Raw genomic sequence first — 23,815 nt, 5'->3', positions numbered from 1 at the left:
CCCAAAAAAAAAAAAAAAAAAAAAAAAAAAAGTAGCCCCCGCTCGTCACAACTAGAGAAAGCCCGCGTGCAGCAACAAAAAACCAAAATGGCCAATAATAATAATGAAAAAACACTGCTAATAATTCTTTTCTTTAAGTAAAACTTACTTTCAAATTTTAAGTAAATGTATTTTAAAAGAAAACTCTATTTCACTACTATCAGTGGCAAAATAGTATTACCACCATAAGGTTACCTTAAAATAAATATTTTTAAAAAAATAAAACAGATATTCATGTACCACCTAAAATCATCATGCACTACTATTGATCCATGCATCACAATTTGGTAAATAAAGGTCCTTTACTATATAGGGACACCCAGAGGGTGGACTGAGAAGGAAATGGCTGGAAAGTCTGTGGCACTTGCATGTTACTAACATTGTGGGTAGAGATGGGGAGTAGGTGAGGATGAGCATATGTTGATGGGATCAGGTTAGAAATCAAACAGAGAGGATAGTCCAGAGACAAGATTCGGAGGGGTGATATCATCTTGTATCCTGCATTGCAGATCTACAGCACCCAGGAGAATGGCTAATGTTCATTTAATTGAATTGTATTCTGCTATTAGAATCCAATGCTGCTATAAATAAATGTTGAAAAGCTGGAAATGTTAGGGATCATACTATCTGAATCATCCAAAAAGAAGTACTGATTTTAACCAACTGATCCAGTTTAATACAATGTCTGAAACTTAAAATAATTTGATAAACATCACCATTGACACTGCTCACTTCGGCCTTTTAATTAATAAAAATAAAATGGAGACTCTCTAGATTCCACTATGCTTTCTCTGTGCAAATAATGCCACAAATTTTCAGAGGAAAATTAAGTATGTGGTACTAGCCTAAAAATCTCTGTTAAAGTCCTAAGACTGCACCAAGTCAGTGTGTTTGGTAAATATCAAAGTCCACGATGCTTCCATTGGGAGTGTAAAATGTTTTACTGCTGAATATAGACTCTCTGTGCATACCTAAGTGTACTAGAACATCACCCTATTTGAAATATATGTAACTCAATTACTGGCTGATCAATAACTCTTTATTAAGTACCCACCATGTGCCAGGGATTATTCATGAGACGTATTCTATCTTTAAGGAACCCCTGCATTGGGGTGACAGTACATCTTTGCAGCTCCAGTCACATTACACTAGAGTTTCTGTGTGAGTTTCCGTCAAGATATTTGACAGCTCCATTTTGTCACAGCGTTCTCCTACATCAAACACAGAGGCATAGTGCCCCTGACCTATACCTGAAATGTGCTTTCCTACAGATCTCAAATGAAAGAAAAACTGCTCCTGTGATTGCACCAAGAATGTATTTTTTGAGCATGTCTTCCAGCTATTGATATCGATGATATCTTCAGCCTCAAATGCCAATTCATAACATTTAAACCTTATTGAATACAATTTTCTCCACAATATTTGGTTGTACCGAATAAAATGCAGCAAGCCTTTAAAGAAAAAAAAAAAAATCCCTAGAAGCCATCCTATTATTTGATCTCCAAGGGTTGCAGGAAATTACAGAAAAACAAAACAAAAATCATTTAGCTTTATGTAACTATACCATGCAACCATCATGTCACATAATCTAATGACCTGGTTGATAAAAGAACTGGCAAACTAGCACTTGTCACAAAAAGCTATTTAAATGCATATCTAAAGTTTAGATGTACAGAAAAATATTCTTAAGCTATTTTTACCCCCATTTAAATACATCTTCTTTCTTCCTATTACAGAGATGAATATCTATTTTCATGGAGGAGCATCTCCCGTAATGCAGACTTTTAGTATAGGCATCTGGAATCATTTATAGCCGTATTATATTTATCATTTAAGCAGAAATGAAAAAACATTAATAATCAAACAGTACCACACTCACGATTATATATGAAATATTGAAGAAAATCCACATCTATTAGCTTTGTAACTCTACGACAACAGACTTTTCAGAGACCTTAGAGTTCAAATGACCGCAATTTACAGCACAATATATACAGAAATGTAACATACCTCACATTAGCATCAAGTTCGTCCATTACAGGAAATAGGCATGGGTGAGTTGGATTTCAGTGTGCACAGGGTACTATAATGGGGAAATAAAAAAGAGATTAGACAAGAAAGCTATGTAGGAAAATAAAAGTCATGAAGGGAAAAAATGCCAAATAATCATTGCTTCCTAATTATTAGGACTTTTGTAGTGTGTCAGAAAAGTATTTAAATAAACAACACTACAGCAAAAAGCTATTGGCATACTGAGGTATGGCACAGCTGAGTACTGCAAAAAGTTTCTTTACATTTGACTAATCTCTTAGAGATTAAAACGTAGAAGTATTTCTTTTTACTCCATGTTTAATCTGTTGTTTTTTGCTCTTCCCAGATACATAGCTTGTTTATATGATCTGCATTAGGACACTAGTTGGTGAAAACAGGTAACTGCATTGTTATTATTAAAATAGTACACTGCCTAAAATGGTCAGCCATCTTGTTTCCTATGAGGATTTTTCAGATTGTTTTTTTAAAAAACCCTTTTTGAGGATGGATAAATCTCTTTGAGAACCTAGTAAACTCCTGAGAACCCTCTTCCTAGAAAAAAAAAAAAATAGATGTGCATGTACATACATACACACTTTCTGGGGAGCCCGTAATTCCTTGAGGCTCCTCCATGAACCCCAGGCTAAGAACTCACAATTGAAGAGGAATCAACTTTCAAACTACTGTAAGTTCCTCTAGCATAGACCCTCAGAAGACCTTACACCCTTTAACGGATGGACACTCACTGATCTCCACCAAGTCAGCTCTCTGAACTGGCTGTGTAGTTTCAGTTTTCAGAAGAATTCCTATATTTTTCACCACATTTGCTCTAAAACATGGTGAATCAGAGAATGTAGGGGTGGATCTCAGTCTGTTTCTTTTGGGGTTACCCTAAGCAAAACGCTTTCTCCTTCTAACTTCATCCTCTACTTCTCAATAAACAGAAGGGATTGGAAGAGATGATCTCTGGGTTTACTTCTAGCTCTGACATTCTATAATTCCATCTGCTGGTTTTCCAATAAAATTTTACAGGGAAGAAACTGTAAATCTGTTTATCTACATAACAAAACCATGAAACTCAGCCTGGGCCCTTGGATTCCTTGGTCAGAGTGAACCAAACATATATGCCTGGCAGCCAGGAAAAGAATGGCAGGCCACCAGAGCTGGAAAGGACATGGATTTCTCTGTGTTTTTCAAAGTTTATTCTTTAAAGCCTCTAAGATTAACAAGGGCTCCCAAGGGCATTTCTGGGTTTGTGACAGGTATGAGGAAGGCTCAGCCTACAGGACTCAATCCCCTACTCTGACCTCAAGCAAAGCACTTCTGTCTACTTCTATCTCTTCTACATTTTGAATCTGGAATAATCTTTTATTTGAAGTACGTAAGTACAAAGCCCTAACTACTGAAGTGGCAGGGTTCCATCCTTTGTACGCCTCTATCTAAAATCATTCCTGAAGTGAGGTGATGTGTGTGCACATCTATTTTTCTTCTAGGCAGATGATGATCAAGAGTTTACTAGATTCTCAAAGGGGTACGATTACCCACCCTCAAAAACGGTTAAAAAAACTGAAAATACTCATACTATTTTAATCATAACAATACAGTTACCTATCTTCACTAGCTAGTGTCCTAATGCAGATCGTATAAATAACCTATGTTTCTGGAAAGAGCAAAAAATAACAGATTAACATCCATTCCCATGGCTTAAAAGACAGTCTGTTCACTAGAGATTTCCAAAGTTATAAAGTCTAGGCCTTTCCCACACTCATATCACCTACCTGACATCTCAACTTGTATGATTAAAAAGCATTTCAAACTAAACCCTTCACTTCCCACTCCAGCACAAAAACCTACTCCTCCCCTAGTATTCTCCATCTCAGTAAATGGCTCCACTATTTATCCAGTTGCACAGATAAAACACATTTTTTCACACCCTACAATCAAACTATCAGCAAACTCACTCCCTCTGCTTTGAAAATGATTCCTCAATCTGACTTACTTTCATTACCTCCAAAACCAGCACTAGTCCAAGCCACCATCTCCTTTCCCAACTGGTGTCCTAACTACTCTCCTAACTTTCCTAACTGGTCTCCTGCTAGCTCCACTATCATCTCTTCTCCCCATGGTAGCCAGAATATTTTTTAAATGGAAGTCAGATCATTTCTTGCCTATATAAAATTCTAGTGGCTTTCTGTCATGCTTAAAATAAAATCCAAACTCCTTATCATGATCTGGTCCCAGCTCCTCTGCAACTCAACGTTAGCCATGCCCCACCCCCTCACCACCTCTGAACTCTTTGGTTTTGTGTCTTTCCTTGACCATCACAGTAGGCTCTCACCTCAGAGCCTTTTCACTTGTTTCCTCTCCCTGGAATGCTACCATGTAGATCACTCCCTTACTTCCTTAGGGACACAGGAAATAAGGCTGTCACTTCCCTGACCATCTAAATAAAATTTCAGACCTCATTTTCTGAAAGTTTCCATCCTCTGTATCCACTCTATGTTTTTCTTCTTAGTACACACCTTATATATACACCATTGCTTCTTTAGTAGTGATCTATCTCCCTTACTAAAATATAAGTTTCAACAGGGCATAGTTATATCTTGATCACTATTATAACCTCAGTGCCTAGAAAAATGCCTAAAGTATTCTCTTCATAGATATTTCTTGAGTCAACTAAGTAGTTAATTCGTTTTGCAAATGAGGAAACTGAGGTTTGAGAGCTTGTGACTTTCCCTCTGGGAGGTAGTATATGAACCACTCCAGAATAAATATTGTAATTTTTAAAAGTATCAAAAACCAGTTCATCTTATTTATTTACTCTTTACTAAGTATTAACAAGTGCCAAATACTGTCCTTTTCGTTCTCCTCCAACCTCTGAGACTTTATGTCTATTGTTAGATGAAGAGACTAAGGGTCAAAGAGGTTAACTGACTTGCCAAAGTCACACAGCTAGCACTTAACCGAACTGAGAATTCAATCCAGGGTTGTGAATTCTGAAACTCAAGCTTTATCTTGCATAGCTTTTGTCATCCTATCACACTTCCTCCCACTGTTAACAAGGGAAACTCCTCATGAAAGTGAATATTTGCTTTAATTTTCTGCTGACCATTTATTTCCTCTTTCTCTGAGAACAGTGTCTTGATTTTCCTTTGTGGAATGCCTCCCCTGCCTCAATCCCACTGATGAGCACATGACCAGGACTGGCCAATCAGAATAGTCCATTCTCTAGCCACAAGGATTCATTAACTCACCAGCTAGACTGTAAAGCCAGCCCTGGGATTTTTGCTAGAAAGAGCCTGTCTTTCCCCTGCTGTAGCTAAACTGATAGACTTTCAATTTAAAGCTGCTGGTGGTCATCAGTGCCACTTTGTGGGGAGAGCTTTTCTGAGAACGAAGCTAACATCCAAAGGAAAACAGAGTTGCAACACTGAGAATGCCGAGCCTTGATGAGATAATTTGAGGCTTAAGGTCTAGCAGTGTCTTAAGACAGTTTTATACTTAAATTTCCCAATTATATTGAGTCCAAAAATTCTCTTTTTTCCTCTGTAAGCCAATCTGAGTTGGGTTCCAACCATTATTTGAAACAAAGAAAAAAATCCTTAGTTATATACAAGAAAATCCACATTGTATTTGTATACAGATGAGAAGGAAGAAAAGCTGGAAGTAAGGAAAACAGTTAAAAGCTAGCTAAAGTTCATTCATTGAAACTGCATTTGAAAATGTTACAACATGGGGAAAATCATATATTCATAGCAATGTACATTGTTATATTTTGATCATGGAAACTCAATGAGCAAATTTAAAATGACTGCCATTTAACAAGCCAGTGAGAACATGCATTTTGTTAGAGATAAAGGAAGAGTAACAAAAGAGAAGCTGGTGATTAGTACTTATCCTTAATTGATTCATCGATTATAGTCCACTATTTTCTGCCGTGCTCACCAGGGATATCTAATCTGAGCTGTGATTATAGGGACACCACTTGCTGGGAAGGCCGCTCAGAGTGACAGGTGTGTGCAAGGAACCATGCTTTTATGGTGCATTCTTATATTTCTGACTCCTTAACAAAATACTACCCAGTTAATTAAAAGTACAATCAACTGAGAGCATCTCCCATGCTCAGATATAAGCTACATAATATCCCTTCTAAAAGTTTTAATTTGAAATTCAATTAGACCTCGTGTGCATATGGTACACGTGCATGTGTGTGTATGTGTGTGTTTTAATGATAGTCATGCTGTATCCTTATCTCCTTCAGAGAAACACTCCTAGATCATCATAATCAGAAAAAAAGCACAGCAAGTCCTGGGAAAGGGGTGGAAGAGGGAGCCAAATAAACCCTTCTACCATGTGAGGTACAAATGAAGGTCTCAGTATTATCTCAGCAATAGGACATCAGGTCACTAATTACTCAAAACACTTTATCTGTCACAAAAGTAAAGCTACAGCAACATACAACTCCATCAGATTCCTTGGAGCTTCTTTTCCTTGTTGGATACATTGAGACTGATCTTTCCTCAGAACGGGAGGAGAAGGAGGAGGAAGAGGTGAAATTCTTTATGCCACCAAATGCTGATTCCAACCCTTAGTTTTCTGGCTTACAAATTTTAAAAAACTAAAGGGCAAACCCCGAAGGTAAGCACACCCCATCTTTACCCTTGTTCTTTTACTCAGAATACTCTGAAAGATTGCTGTGGAGCAGCTGTTAATGGTTAACAGAAGGTGTGTAGTTGCATCTCTATTATGAGAAGTGTGAGCACAGGGCTCACCTGTAAATAGTCCCCACCTATTTGAGTGAAACATTGATGTAGTTTGGTATAGTGCCAACACCTGCCAACCTGGAGCTATGTCATAACCTCAGTTTGCTTTGCTGCACTTTGGTTTTGGCCACATGGGCGGATATTCATGCATAACTGTGCATGGATTGACCACGTTTCTTTATAGAGTATGCCTACATGGGTTAAATTTCTACATCAAAGGGCATATTCCAATACCTTTGTTTTGGACAAGTGTCAGGAATAAGTAAAACATTATTTATCTTAATTGCCAAATTGAGGGTGGGAGCTTGGCACAATGGAAGGAACACTGGACCAGGAGTCACTCAGCTTGACCCGCTAACTAACTCACTCACTGTTCCTATTCTTAAGCAAGTCTGTTCATCAGTCTAGGTCTCAACTGTCCCAACTGTAGAATCAACTAGGCCAGAGAGTACTGGACAGGGTGAACAAAGGGAGAAATTTCAAGGAATCAGAACTTCTTGGAAGTTAAAGGAAATTTTGAAAAGGTGAGTTGCTTGTCATTAGAGGCATTTAGGCAGCTTGTGGGTAATTATTTAAGGATGTCTAAACAAGAAATGTGATTCTGGTGACTGATAAGGTTTCTTCCAATGCTAAAACTGTAGGACCGTGATAGTCTGTGTTAGTTCTGCTCAAATCCCCAGCAAAAGACCAAGTGTTTTGAATGATTTTCCAAATTAGAAAAATGTATGATCAATTCACATAGACTGTCCCAAACAGGGCCCATCTCCTGAGCATGATCACAGACATTTCGGAACAGGTGGGACTAAAAGAAGAGCAATGTAATGCACAATTAACTAAAGCCAGATATTCGCTACGAGTTAGCTGTCAAATGCCTGTTGTTGGCCTCATCACCTCATTACCCTAACTCACTACCAGCCATATGTACCAAAACAGCCAGTCTCACCAGGATCAAACACACAAGCATTCCCCCAAAGTCTTCTGCATCCCATGGTGATCATGATTTCCTAGTAACCTTCACTGTGATAAAAACTCTTGGATCATCTGAAAAACTGCAACTGTGCAAATTCTCACTAAATGGAAGAAAAAGAGCCCTCTTCTTAGCTATTTACTATGACTTTGTTTTCTGGAAAATATTTGGAATTTATAGGATGTTATTTCACCATTTTTTTTTTTTTTACTTCAATCAGCTGATCATACCCTCTAAAAGAATTTCTCTCTGTAAATTAGTCCTGAAAAAATTTACATTATTTGTTTATCGAGACATGTAAGTGATGGTAGTTCACCAGTGCAAATGCATATAAACCATGAAAAAAAAAGAGTCTGTATTCCAGGAGCTGGATCTTCATTGCAAGTGTCTCTTTCTAGGGCTGGTAGTCAAAATGCCATTTGTGCTAAGTCATCTAGAAAGATTTAGTCTAAATAAAAACCTTCTAGCTGTTTCATTTCCATAACTGAAAATCCAAACAGATGCCAACTCAGTTACACTTAAGGGACCACCATGCTAATATATACAATGAGCATGCAAAATGGCTTTTAATTGTTTTCAAAATAATTAAGAATATTCTTTCTAGGTAAGAAAACATTTCTCAGTTATAGTCCCTTTATTAAAAAACTGATATTGAAAACAGCCCTTAACCAATGAAAGAATATTTAAGAGGCATACCCATTCTACCTCTGGGGAAAAAATGGATTACAGGAAATGTAAAGGAGGAATATGAACTTCCGTTTCAGGTAGAACTGAATGGAGTATATCTAGAGCATTTCTAGAAATCATATTTTTTTAAGGCATAGATCCCCCACCACCCCCAAATAACGTAATGAGGACTGTGAGGTTACAGGAAATCAGATCCAATTAAATGTGGGTCTGGATATTTCCTGAAGAAAAAAAGAAGATTCAAGTCATTTATTTATATATTTACTTTTCTGAACACTTGATTAATGTCCCACTCCCAATATGGCCACAGGTTCTACATGGAAAGAGACACAGTACGCGATCAGTATTTTTGAATGAATGGCATGACATGATATGAAAGTTCAACTTGATAGTTAGAGAAGCAATTAGCCTTGTCTTTGTGTTGCCAAAGGGGAGATGGTGGGAGTCTCAAGAGAAGTTTGAACCGCTTTATGAGGTAAATCATCTGACATCAGAGCTGTCCAATTGTTGACCTGTGTGCCTTGGCAAGTAACAAGGTCCACCTCAGTGGGAGGCTCAAACAGAAGCCAGAAAACCATCCGTCAGTCACGTTTGAGGGGACGAAGCAAGTCTTGGATGATTCTGAATTCTGATGAAATCCAGGAATGCAGCAAGAGCAGAACTAAATAAGAGACTGTTTACTGTAGAGCAGTGGTTCTCAAGTTTAAGCATGCATGAGAATCACCTGGAGGCTTGTTAAAACACAATGGCTGAGTCCTACCCCCAAGTTTCTGATTCAGTAAGTTTAGAATGAAAAATTTGCATTTCTAACAAATGCCCAGGTATTGCTGATGCTGCTGTTCTTGGGATGACTCCTTAAGGTGAAACATAGATCTCCCCATGTTTTCTCATGTCTCCTGGAGAAAGCACATGATATTAGGCAATAGATGGATAGAAGTACCATTGGATCGTATGGTAAAAAAATGTGTTTATTCATTTTCTTTTTTAATCACTGCTGTTTACACTGAAGAAAAGGATTCTTATAAGTGTTAGCTTATCTTCGAGTCCTTCCTGATATTTGGTAATCTCTCTTTTATAATAAAAAACAGGTCCAAGGTTCACAGTCTTTTGTTAGAAACACTACTGTCTTACTGGGGTCCCCCTAAGAAGCAGATCTTGTGGTGAGGATTAAATAGATGCACATAGTTGATTTGGCAGGTGCAGGTACACTGGCAGGGAAGTAATGATACAGGAAAGAGGATGAAAGGCAGCTTATAAGACACTGAAGCTTAATCCCACAGGGAACTTCTGGGAAACAGTGTAAAACGTATGCCTCAGAATTATCCTGGACAAATGGGGAGGGAACTGGGGTACTGATACTCCCACAGCCATTATGTATTGCTTAAGAGCTGTCCACAGGGGGACATGGATTCCCAGGCATCTCCAGTTCATTCTGCTTGTGAGAAAGGTTGATTTCAGCAGACTGAGGGCAGCCCTCCAAAAATTATGTTGGTTCATCATTGGAAGTCAGGATGGCATACACAGAAATGGTAAGGGGATCTGTGGGGAAAATGGGAGGAACAGTTGATAGTATCTGCTCCAACTATTTAACTGAAATCTGATACATTGTGGTTTTTGCATTTGTTTTTTACAGTTACCTTCCATTTCTTGCAATTGGTACTGGTTTCCACTTATAATTTTCTTTCTCTGTAAAATAAATTTATTTAAGGAAAACTAATTGATCTAAAGAAAAGTGCTATGTAGATAATGCTCCAGATACTTGCATGAGAAGGTGGCAAGAATCACAAGGGTAATACTCAAATGACTGAAGTTTGGGAAATGCTAGCATAGTGGTTTAAAGCAGAGATTGGCAGTTGTTTTTTTGTTTTTTTGTTTTCTGTAAAGGGCCATTTAGCAAATGTTTTAGGCTTTTTCAAGCATCAGATCATTATCACAGCTACTCAACTCTGGTGTTATAGTATGAAAACAGCCATAGACAATACATAAATGAATGAGCATGACTGTTTTCCAATAAAATTTATTTGTGGACACTGAATTTGAATCTCATATAATTTTCACTTGTCACAAAATAGTATACTTCTTTAGATTTTTTTCAACAATTACAAAATGTAAAAACCATTCTGAGCTCGCAGGCCAGTCAAAAACAGGCAGTCAATCAGATAGTTTGCCAGCCCCTGATTCAAGGCATCAATTACCAGTATGCCCTTGGACAAATTACTTACTTTTCTTAGCCTCAGTGGCCTCATCTGTATAACAGGGGTAAGCATAATACCAATATTACAAGGTTACTGCAAAAAATAAATGAAAATGAATACTTACAAAGCAGGTGCCCAGAAAGTTCACAATATAATGTTAGCCAGCTATCGTATCAAGGTGGTCTCCAGTTTGGCAGTGCCTCAGTCATTGGAGTCTATATGTTTCATACTCTACTTCTCCACAAAGGCAGCTAGGCACCTGGGGGCTGATCTCCCCTACTTTGGGATGTGGTTACAGAAATTCTTCTTCTTCTCTACAGAATAGGCTCCTGAAAGCTGAAAGCTGAACCTGAAAATACCCAAAGGGTTTTGTCACCACCGATTTCAGAGGCCTGGAACTGGGAGCAGGTCAAGCCAAAATCTGCATTCCATCTAAATTAAGCTTCCAAATTAGTGTTTTGTATCTCGCAGAATTATGCTGCTGACAGTAGTGGTTCTCAAACATTCGAATACCTAAAAATCACTTGCAAAACTGCAGATTCAGGCGCCTCACTCAAAGAATATCTGAATCACCAGGTCCAGGAATCTGCATTTTAACAAATGTCTCAGTGATTCTGGTGCAGATGATTCATGGACAGCAGTTTGGAAAACACATCAAGGCTGGACTGCAATCCACCAGGTGAGCACGCCCTTCTGAAATCCTCTTTAATTGTTTTCCTGTATCCGTTTAAATGCCTCATCAGCTGAGAGACCAGGATTACAGTATTTGCTATGCATGCCAAAAGAAAAGTCTCCGCCAGCATATATACCTCTTCTGTCCTCACTCTTTTCTATTTCTCCTGAACCTCCTGGAGTAGAAAACAGTGCATACAGAACTCTCTACTTCAGATATCACGTGCTGATTATCATATACAATTAAGGACGCCAGTGCAATCTCAAAGGACGTGTGCTATTTAGAGCTTAGATGTAAATTCTTGGGCAGAAGCTGCATCTTTACTGGACTAATAAGATGTTACCTCCCAAAAGGCTGCTGCCCACAGTTTCCTACCAATAGTTCCCCAAAAAACCTCTTGGAAAATATAAAACCAAACCATAGATTTTAAAGGGGCCCACTTAACACAGAAGAGAAGACTCCTGGGGAAGAAGGAGGAGAGGAGTAATGACATGTTTCTATAACTGATATTTGTTTAACACATACTAAGTATCAAATTCTTCACATGCATTGCCTCATTTCATCTTCACATCATGCTACAAAGGAGTACTACAATTATACCATTTCACAGACAAGGAAACTGAGGCATAGAAAGAAGATGTCATCCAAGGCCACACCAGAGCCCAGACCTTTCAACCATTAAGTTATACCATAAAGGATCCAGATCAACTTTTCCAGTTCAGTTTTATTAATTAGATATTTATGTAGCTCATCAAAACTTACAGAATGTCTACTGCCACCTGAAAGAGAATAATTTTTTTTTACGAAAGCCCAACTTTGTTCATAGCAGTATGTGACACTGAGGTCCTCATTTTGCTTCCATAAGCGCAAGGTCTCCAGCTGTTCAACATGTTTAAGATATCCAGGCCACCTGTCTTGCATATCTGCTATAACTCATGAAGTTCAAATAAGATAACACATGTGAAAGTTCTCTGAACACCGTAAAAAGTTATTTAGAATGATAATCTCCCAGCCTATCCTTTCCACAAATTATTTTAAAATGTTGAGAAGGAAGAGTGTTTTGCAAAATCATCTGTGTCAAAACTCAGGTTTTCCAGAGATTTGGTAGGTTGTAAAGTACCTATATTTGTGAAGCAGAAGAAACACTGCTTCTACGTGGGAAGTAGACTATCATGGCTCAATGCAATGGAAATTTCAGGAGCTTGAGAATCAGATGACCTGGGTGCTGGTCATTGCCCTGCCACTAAGTGACCCTGAGTGAGTCTTTCTTTCTCCCCTTCCAGGAGACACAATGCTGCTTGGAGGTTAAGAAAATGGTTTGGGGGAGTCAGAGCAACAGCATTAAATCCACTACCTCCTCAGGAATGACGTTAGGCAAGTCATGTCACCTGTCTTGGTCTCAGTTTCCCAGTGATAAAAACGAGAATTAGAAACAACAGCTTAAGAGAGACCTTCAAGATGGCAGAGGAGTAAGACATGGAGATCACCTTCCTCCCCACAAATACATCAAAAATGAGGAAGAGCTCCTACAGAACACCTACTGAACGCTGGCAGAAGACCTCAGACTTCCCAAACGGCAAGAAACTCCCCACATACCTGGGTAGGGCAAAACAAAAAAGGATAAACAGAGACAAAAGAATAGGGATGGGACCTGAACCTCAGAGAAGGAGCTGTAAAGGAGGAGAAGTTTCCACACACTAGGAAGCCCCTTCACTGGTGGAGACAGGGGTGGGAGGGGGAGGAGGAGGAAGCTTTGGAGCCATAGAGGACAGTGCAGCAACAGGAGTGCAGAGCGCAAAGTGGAGAGAGTAACTACGAACCTGCAGCCTTTGAAAAGGAGACCCCAAACACAATAAATTAAGCAAAATTAAAAGAGAAACACACATCAGACTTGCCGACCAGCCCTCACCAGCCTGAGAGGCTTGTCTGCTCACCTGCCAGGGCGGGCGGGGGCTGGGAGCTGAGACTCGGACTTCGGAGGTCAGATCCCAGTGAGAGGACTGGGGTTGGCTGCGTGAACACGGCCTGAAGGGGGCTAGTGAGCCACAGCTAACCGGGAGGTAGTCCGGGAAAAAGTCTGGACCTGCCTAACAGGCAAGAGACCATTGTTTCGGGGTGCACGAGGAGAGGTGATTCAGAGCACCACCTAAATGAGCTCCAGAGATGGGCGCGAGCCATGTCTATCAGCGCAGACACCAGAGACAGGCATGGGATGCTAAGACTGCTGCTGCATATACAAGAAACATTTAACAAGGACCTAGAAGAACTAAAGACCAAACAATGATGAACAACACAATAAATGAAATTAAAAATTCTCTAGATGGAATCAAGAGTGGAATAACCGAGGCAGAAGATCGGATAAGTGACCTGGAAGATAAAATAGTGGAAAAAACTACCACAGAGCAGAATAAAGTAAAAGAATGAAAAGAATTGAGGACAGACTCAGAGACCTCTGGGACAACATTGAAAACACTCCCGCCACTGCCAGGGTCCCGTGATCCAGGGACAACTTCCCTGGGAGAACGCAAGGCACTCCTCAGGCTGATGCAATGTCACGCCAGCCTCTACAGCTGGAGGCTCATCCAGCATCCGTACCCCTCCTTCCCCCTGGCCTGAGTGAACCAGAGCCCCCTAATCAGCTGCTACTTTAACCCCGTCCTGTCTGGGCAGGTAACAGATGCCCTCAGGCGACCTACACGCAAAGGCAGGGGCAAATCCAAAGGTGAAACCCAGGAGCTGTGCGAACAAAGAAGAGAAAGGGAAATTTCCCCCAGCAGCCTCAGGAGCAGAGGATTAAATCTCCACAATCAACTTGAGGTACCCTGCATCTGTGGAATACCTGAATAGATAACGAAACATCCCAAAATTGAGGTGGTGCACTTTGGGAGCAACTGTAGACTTGGGGTTTGCTGTATGTGCCTGACTGGTTTCTGGTTTTATGTTTATCTTAGTTTAGTATTTAGAGCTTATTATCATTGGTAGATTTCTTTATTGATTTGGTTGCTCTCTTCCTTTTTTTCATATATAGACATATATATATATTTTTTTTCTTTTTCTCTTTTTGTGCGTGTACATGTGTGTGCTTCTTTGTGTGATTTTCTCTATATAGCTTTGCTTTTACCATTTGCCCTAGGGTTCTGTCTATCCATTTTTTTGTTTTTTGCTTTTTGTTTTTTTAGTATAGTTTTTAGCACTTGTTATCATTGGTGGATTTGTTTTTTGGTTTGGTTGCTCTCTTTTTTCTTTCTTTTTTTTATTACTTTTTAATTTTTTTATTTCTAATAATTTATTTAAATTTTCTATTTTATTTATTTGCATTCTTTCTTTCTTTTATTCTCCTTTTCTTCTGAGCCGTGTAGCTGACAGGGTCTTGGTGCTCTGGCCGGGTGTCAGGCCTGTGTCTCTGAGGTGGGAGAGCTGAGTTCAAGACATTGGTCCACCAGAGACCTCCTGGACCCACATAATATCAAACAGCAAAAGCTCCCAGAGATCTCCATCTCAAAGCTGAGACCAAGCTCCACTCAACAACCCGTAAACTACAGTGCTGGACACCCTATGCCAAACAACTAGCAAGACAGGTACACAACCCCACCCATTAGTAGAGAGGCTGCCTAAAATCATAATAAGGTCACAGACACCCCAAAACACACCACCGGACATAGTCCTGCCCACCAGAAAGGCAAGATCCAGCCTCATCCACCAGAACACAGGCACCAGTCCCCTACAGCAGGAAACCTACACAACCCACTGAACCAACCTTAGCCACTGGAGGCAGACACCAAAAAAAAACGGGAACTACGAACCTGCAGCCTTTGAAAAGGAGACCCCAAACACAATAAATTAAGCAAAATTAAAAGAGAAACACACATCAGACGAAGGAGCAATGTAAAAACCCACCCAACCTGGCCCATGAGCCACGGCCACTGAGCCTGCGTGCCCGGAGCCTGTGCTCTGCAATGGGAGAGGCCACAACAGTGAGAGGCCCGCATACTGCAAAAAAAATAAATAAAAAATAAAATAAAGACTATTACAAGAGACAAAGAAGGACACTACATAATGATCAAGGGATCGATCCAAGAAGAAGATATAACAACTGTAAACATTTATTCAGCCAACATAGGAGCACCTCAATTCATAAGGCAAATGCTAACAGCTATAAAAGGGGAAATCGACAGTAACACAATCGTAGGGGACTTTTAACACCCCACTTTCACCAAGGAATAGATGATCCAAAATAAAAATAAATAAGGAAACACAAGCTTTAAATGATACAAAAAACAAGATGAATTTAATTGATATTTATAGGATATTCAATCCAAAAACAACAGAATACACTTTTTTTTTTTTTTTTTGCGGTACACGGGCCTCTCACTGTTGTGTCCTCTCCCGTTGTGAAGCACAGGCTCCGGACGCGCAGGCTCAGTGGCCATCGCTCACGGGAGTAGCCGCTCCGCGGCATGTGGGATCTTCCCAGACCAGGGCACGAACCCGTGTCCCCTGCATTGGCAGGCGGACTATCAACCACTGCGCCACCAGGGAAGCCCTAGAATACACTTTCTTCTCAAGTGCTCATGGAACATTCTCCAGGATAGAGCATACCTTGGGTCACAAATCAAGCCACGGTAAATTTTCTTAAATTGAAATCATATCAAGTTTTTTTTTCTGACCACAATGCTATGAGACTAGATATCAATTACAGAAAATAATCTGTAAAAAATACAAACACATGGAGGCTAAACAGTACACTACTAAATAACGAAGAGATCACTGAAGAAATCAAAGGGAAATCAGAAAGTACCTAGAAACAAATCACAATGAAAACACAATGACCCAAAACCTATGGATGCAGCAAAAGCAGTTGTAAGAGGGAAGTTTATAGCAATAAAATCTTACCTCAAGAAGCAAGAAAAATCTCAAATAAACAACCTAACCTTACACCTAAAGCAATCATAGAAAGAAGAAAAAAAAAAACCCCCAAAGTTAGCAGAAGGAAAGAAATCATAAAGATCAGATCAGAAATAAATGAAAAAGAAATGAAGGAAACAATAGCAGAGATCAATAAAACTAAAAGCTGGTTCTTTGAGAAGATAAACAAAATTATTAAACCATTAGCCAGACTCATCAAGAAAAAAAGGGAGAAGACTCAAATAAACAGAATTAGAAATGAAAAAGGAGAAGTAACAACTGACACTGCAGAAGTACAAAGGATCATGAGAGATTACTAAAAGCAACCATATGCCATTAAAATGAACAAACCTGGAAAAAATGGACAAATTCTTAGAAAAGCACAACCTTCTGAGACTGAACCAGGAAGAAATATGAAATAAAATAGACCAATCACAAGCACTGAAATTGAAACTGTGATTAAACATATTCCAACAAACAGCCCAGGACTGGATGGCTTCACAGGTGATATCTATCAACATTTAGAGAAGAACTGATACATATCCTTCTCAAACTCATCCAAAATACAGCAGAGGGAGGAACACTCCAAAACTCATTCTACAAGGCCACCATCACCCTGATACCAAAACCAGACAAAGATCTCACAAAGAAAGAAAACTACAGGCCAATATCACTGATGAACACAGATGCAAAAATCCTCAACAAAATATTAGCAGAATACTAGCAAAATACAAACAGAATCCAACAGCACACTAAAAAGATCATACACCATGATCAAGTGGGATTTATTCCAGGAATGCAAGGTTTCTTCAATATATGCAAATCAATCAATGTGATAAAACATATTAACAAATTGAAGGAGAAAAACCATATGATCATCTCAATAGATGCAGAAAAAGCTTTCGACAAAATTCAACCCCATTTATGATAAAAACCCTCCAGAAAGTAGGCACAGAGGGAACTTACCTCAACATAATAAAGGCCATATATAACAAACCCACACCCAACATCGTTCTCAATATTGAAAAACTGAAACCTTTTGCTCTAAGATCAGGAACAAGACAAGGTTGCCCATTATCACCACTATTATTCAACATAGTTTTGGAAGTTTTAACCACAGCAATCAGAGAAGAAAAGGAAATAAAAGGAATCCAAATTGGAAAAGAAGAAGTAAAGCTGTCACTGTTTGCAGATAACAAGATAGTATACACAGAGAACCCTAAAGATGCTACCAGAAAACTACTAGAGCTAATCAATGAATCTGGTAAAGTAGCAGGACACAAAATTAATGCACAGAAATTTCTTGCATTCCTATACACTAATGATGAAAAATCTGAAAGAGAAATTATGGAAACACTCCCATTTACCACTGCAACAAGAAGAATAAAATACCTAGGAATAAATCTACCTGAGAGAAAAGACCTGTATGCAGAAAACTATAAGACACTGATGAAAGAAATTAGAGATGATACAAACAGATGGAGAGATATATCATATTCTTGGATTGGAAGAATCAACACTATGAAAAGGACTATACTACCCAAAGCAATCTACAGATTCAATGCATCCCCATCAAACTACCAATGGCATTTTTCACAGAACTAGAACAAAAAAATTTCACAGTTTGTATAGAAACACAAAAGACCCTGAATAGCCAAAGCAATCCTGAGAAAGAAAAACAGAGCTGGAGGAATCAGGCTCCCTGACTTCAGACTATATTATAAAGCTACAGTAATCAAGACAGTATGGTACTGGCACAAAAAGAGAAATATAGATCAATGGAACAGAATAGAAAGCCCAGAATAGAAAGCCCAGAGATAAACCCATGCACCTATGGTCATCTTATTTTTGATAAAGGATGCAAGAATATACAATGGAGTATATGGTGCTCCATTGTAAGCCTCTTCAGTTAAGTGGTGCTGGGAAAACTGGACAGGTACATGTAAAAAGAATGAAATTAGAACACTCCCTAACACCATACACAAAAGTAAACTCAAAATGGAATAAAGACCTAAATGTAAGGCCAGACACTGTAAAACTCTTAGAGGAAAACATAGGCAGAACAGAATACTCTATGACATAAATCACAGCAAGATCTTTTCTGACCCACCTCCTGAAGAAATGGAAATAAAAACAAAAATAAACAAATGGGACTTAATGAAACTTCAAAGCTTTTGCACAGCAAAGGAAACCATAAACAAGTTGAAAAGACAACCCTCAGAATGGGAGAAAGTATTTGCAAATGAAGTAACTGACAAAGGATTAATCTCTAAAATTTACAAGCAGCTCATGCAGCTCAATATCAAAAAAACAAACAACCCAATCCAAAAATGGGCAGAAGACCAAAGAAGACATACAGATTACCAACAAATACATAAAAAGATGCTCAACATCACTTATCATTAGAGAAATGCAAATCAAAACTACTATGAGGTACCACCTCACACCGGTCAGAATAGCCATCATCAAAAAATCTACAAACAATAAATGCTGGAGACGATTTGGAGAAAAGGGAACCCTCTTGCACTTTTGGTGGGAATGTAAACTGATGGAGAACAGTATGGAGCTTCCTTTAAAAACTAAAAATAGAACTACCATACGACCCAGCATGCCTACTACTGGGCATATACCCTGAGAAAATCATAATTCAAAGAGTCATGGGGCTTCCCTGGGGGCGCGGTGGTTGAGAATATGCCTGCCAATGCAGGGGACACGGGTTTGAGCTCTGGTCTGGGAAGATCCCACATGCCGCGGAGCAACTAGGCTGAAATTGAGTTATTTGTAGTGAGGTGGATGGACCTAGAGTCTGTTATACAGAGTGAAGTAAGTCAGAAAGGGAAAAGCAAATACTGTATGCTAACACATATACACATATATATGGAATGTAAAAAAAAGGTTCTCAAGAACCTAGGAGAGGGATAGGAATAAAGACGCAGACATAGAGAATGGACTTGAAGACATGGGGAGGGGGAAGGGTAAGCTGGGATGAAGTGAGAGAGTGGCATGGACATATATACACTACCAAATGTAAAATACAGAGCTAGTGGAAAGCAGCCACATAGCAACAGGGAGATCAGCTCGGTGCTTTGTGACCACCTAGAGGGGTGGGATAGGGAGGGTGGGAGGGAGACGCAAGAGGGAGGAGATACGGGGATATATGTATATGTATAACTGATTCACTTTGTTATAAAGCAGAAACTAACACACTGTTGTAAAGCAATTATACTCCAATAAAGATGTTTAAAAAAATAAAAATAAAAAATTTAAAAATTTTTAAAAAAAGGAACAACAGCTTACTTTGAAATCATCCAAAAAATGAATTGCTGAATGGATAGAGGAGTGAATAGACAGTAATATGATAGAGCAAGTTAGTATAATGTTAATTGTAGAACCTATGTGGTAAGTATATGGGTATTCACTATACAAGTCTTTCAACTTTTAAGTAGTTTTTTTACAATAAAATATTGGGAAATAAACCCCCAAAAAGGCAACAACAGGTTTGTTAGAAGAGTTGGATCAGATATAGAGCTCTCAGCAATGCTCATGGTAAGTGCTTGTCATATTTTAGAAATGATTATTTACTATAGAGGTAGAAGATGGGACAAGATGATAGATCCCTTCAGCTCGTACAATCTGTGAGTCAGAGCTGTGCTGGGTGAGCCAGAGGCATGACATGCATAAGCAGAGTGAGAAGCCAGGCCACGTGGCATAGAGACGAGATTGACAGGGAGGAGCCAGGATGCAGTCACAGAAGTATGAGAAACCAAGAGGTATGCACAAACAAAAGGTGCAGGACCCTACACAGGGAATGGTTAACATGGGGAGGACCTTGAAAACAAAGGCAAATGGCCATTATTACATGCCAAATTAATGTGTTTCTCTCTCAACTATCCCTTTGGTAGGAGACATGCATCAGATTTAGAGTCAAACCTGAGTTCAAATTCTGTCTCTGCCAACTAGGTATGTGACAACAGGAGATGTTCATTCAAGCATCTTCTAGACCACTTTTACTAGGAATACCTACCACAATACAAGCGTGAGCCCATGGCAACTACTCTTCTGCTATGACCTTGGGCCATCAGATCCTTTCTCTTGAGAGTTTGAACCAAGAGACACACTTGTGGGAATATGTCATATTAACTGAAGAGCAATGGGGAGAAGATTGTGAATGCCTGCAACTGAGTTCTCCAGAGATGACCTGGTTTCTGTCCTTCCTGGGGCCTAGTTCCTTGATCTATGAGAAGCTCCATTATCCTTCCAATAAATTTCACTTTCTGTTTAAGCAAGCTAAAGTTGGCTTTTATTATGTATGAGGAAAAATATATATTTACTAATACAATTAGCTTTCTAATAATATAAGAGTTTATTTAAATTTCCAGGCCTTGGTTTCCTCATCTCTAAACAACAACAACAAAAACCCCTCATCTCTCAGTGACTGATTGAAAAATTTAAAAAGACTAGGTGTAACAACTCCACAGTACAGAGTAAATATCCAATAAACATTATTTTAATTGCATCTGAGTTTCACAATAACTAAATCTTTCTGAGTAAGTACTCGGAGACACCTTGTTTAGATGGAGGATGTGTGGTCATGCAAAACCAGACCAATGCTGGCAGTCAAGAAGAAGGAAGGAGTTGACTGAGTTTGAAATTTGTTTTAAAAGAAACTTTTCTGATTGAAATTTTAAAAAAATTAATCAGTTACATATTAATGTTTTGACTGGAGTTTCTGTTGGGTTTCTTCATTGTGCTGCCGATGATTCGAAAGGGAAAAATGTACAAAGCAACAGGAAGCAAAAGCTGGATGCACAGATAACATATATTTCTTAATCTCAGAAGGACTGGTCAGAATTTATCTGACAGTAGACAAGATATTAATGTACTTTTTATTGGGATTATTCTGTGACTAATGAGGACTTTTATCACCCAAATTGAGTGGTAGGTGGAAGGAGGGAACAAGAAAAGATCTAAGATCATAACTATTAACTCAGAAGTATCACAGCTGAGAAAAAGAATACGTTTTTCTGAAATTCAAAACGAGAGGCCAAGCTTAGACGCTTCGTGAGAGATGTCAATTAGCTCCTAGCAGTTACTGTCTTTCAATCTTGCTTTATTTATTGATTCTCCTAAATCCAAATATTTAGTTATCTTAAAAATAAGATATCTTTTTATTTAAAAAATTTCAAGTGGGTGAGTTGTGAGCTTGATTTGGTTATTAGGTCTCAACCATGTGGTTTTCAAATTGTGGTCCCTGGACCAGCAGCATCAGCATCATCTGAGAATCGGTTAGAAATGCAAATCCTCAGACCCCAACCCAGAAGTGCTGAATCAGAAACTCTAGGAGTGGGGATCAGCAATCTGTGTGTTGATATAGGGTCTTAAAGTCAACCTTCTTAGGGCTTGCCTTGGATCTTCAATATTAATGGTAATTGGTAAAGTAGTCATTCTTACTCTGACTATACTTAAGGTTAGCCCCACCGATAAGCCTGTTTGGTGGCTATTTATATCACACTTATATTTCCCTCTGTCCAAATGTGTACTACTTTCTACTGCCCCAAAGTATAAAAACAGCAAGCAGAATGGAAGAATGAAAGGGCAGGCCAAGAAGAATACAGAAGGAGGGAATTGATAAAAATATGGCAACTTTAGTTTGGGTGATAAAAGAGATATCAAAAGTTTAGATAATAGTGAGGATTTAATGGAAAAAGAAATGTCTCATCCATTGTTTGCTTCTTTCTGCCATTCTTCCTTTCCCTTGAGCCCTTCTCCCCCAATTTAACCAACCCTGCCACCACCTCTCTCACTCTGCATATGCCTTAGAGCTATTTCTGAATAACCTGAATTACAAAGAGAGAGAAGACAAAAAAGGTAAGAAGTCACAATATGTCAACTGAACACAACTATCAACCTCACAGTCTCTAATCTTCCTAGAAGCAGACTTGATTCTACAACTGAAACAGACAATGTTTAAGATCATTTCTACCCTGTAACATCAAGATCCCATTCTCAGAGGCAGTTTAACGTGGGGAACAAAGTTTCAGAACAAAGACTCTGGAGCACACAACCCAACCCCAGCTCCACCACTTCACAGCTAAATGAACTTGGACATATTATTCCACCTCTCTTAAGTATGAGTTATCCCATCTCTAAGACAGAGAGAATAAAGTATCTCTCTTATAGGATTCTTAATGCAGATTAAATGAGATTATCCATGTAAAGCATTTAGAACTGTGTCTAGCACATAATAAGGGCTGGATTAATGTAAGCTATTAGGATCATTACTATGTTGTCTCTAAAACACTCCTCAGCCTTCAGCAGCATCTTGAGCATTTCCAGACATAGCAACAAGGCAGTGAGAAACCAGGAGGGATGAAGGTAAACGTGTGAGGGTGGCTAATTTGGAAGGGGGTGGAAAAGCAGCAAGCAACACAGCAGTTCATCTATCTACTAAAATACTTTGTTGTAAGGTCTGTTCAAGACCCCAAGACTTGTGTTTGAATTACAACAGTCGTTCTCAACAGGTGTTTGGGGGGTACTTTGTCCCCCAAGGAGATACTGGTAATATCTGGAGATATTTTTGGTTATCACAACAGGGAGTTGCTACTGGCATCTAATGGGTGCCAGCGATGCTGCTAAACATACTACTATGGACAAGCTAGGCCCTCACAACAAAAAATTATCTAGCCCAAAACATTAATGGTACAAGAGGTTTGAGAAACCCTGAATTACAATGTTGTTTGAAGTTATCTTAAGAAGGCTTGACAGATTTTTTTTTTTAATTTTCAAAAAGGCAATAGTATGGAAGATTTTGGCACTTGATGGAGGTGAGAATGGGTGACCTATAAGACCTTTCCAACTCTAAGGCTTCATGTGTGCAGTTAATGCTCAACCACAAAACTAAGTCAATAGTGCATTTTCACCCTTTTCCCTTTGCCTAATTCCTTTCCCTGAAGACAAACTGAATTTCTTTTTTAAAAAAGACGGTTAGATATTGGAAGGTAATCATAAGACATTAGGATAAAATTTTCTCACTAAAACAAAGAACATCAATGATAATCAGATAACTTTAGAGCTGGAAAAAACCTTGGATATGATTTAGCAAATAGATTCTAGTTGAAGTCTTCCATTTCATTTCACAGATGAAGAAACTGAGATTTAGAAAGGCCAAGAGACTTGATCTAGGTCACATAATACTACAACCATCAGAAGGTCCAGATTCTTCCAAAGAACTTATTTATAACTCACTGATAATATCAAGGGACTTCTCTATGTGCCTTTATTTTGCATTTTTCAATGATCACAGTCTACATCTGTTCCTATCTCTGGAAATCCCTGAATATGGGTCTCACCTGATTAGGTGCTAGAAGTGGGAATAAAAAACAAACAAACAAAAAAATTAGGTTCAAGAGATATTGAGCAAAAATGGGTAAGACCCGCCTATTGATTAAGCTGTGGTGGCTACTGACAAAGAAAGAGGAGAAATAAAGAGGTGACTTCAGTTCCCAGCCAGGGTGACTTGGAGGATGGTGGTGGTTCAGTAATAGATGGGATAGTC

At 38.9% G+C, this 23,815-nt stretch overlaps 1 protein-coding gene across 1 annotated transcript in view; it reads right to left on the bottom strand.

The window, feature by feature from the left end:
* HTR4 (5-hydroxytryptamine receptor 4) overlaps positions 1-23,815 on the bottom strand; it is a 158,649-nt gene that overhangs the window by 132,742 nt on the left and 2,092 nt on the right. Inside the window, exon 2 of the mRNA XM_024738255.1 lies at positions 2,050-2,122. Within this exon, the coding sequence (XP_024594023.1) occupies positions 2,050-2,075 (26 nt within the window). The 5' untranslated portion in view covers positions 2,076-2,122. The remainder of the gene's footprint in view (positions 1-2,049; positions 2,123-23,815) is intronic.

The sequence above is a fragment of the Neophocaena asiaeorientalis genome, unplaced genomic scaffold (assembly GCF_003031525.2).
Source record: "Neophocaena asiaeorientalis asiaeorientalis breed wild unplaced genomic scaffold, Neophocaena_asiaeorientalis_V1.1 scaffold404, whole genome shotgun sequence".
Classification (NCBI taxonomy): Eukaryota; Metazoa; Chordata; class Mammalia; order Artiodactyla; family Phocoenidae; genus Neophocaena; species Neophocaena asiaeorientalis.
The sequence above is the reverse complement of the archived record's forward strand: the minus strand, read 5'-3'. Positions and strand labels throughout refer to the sequence as shown.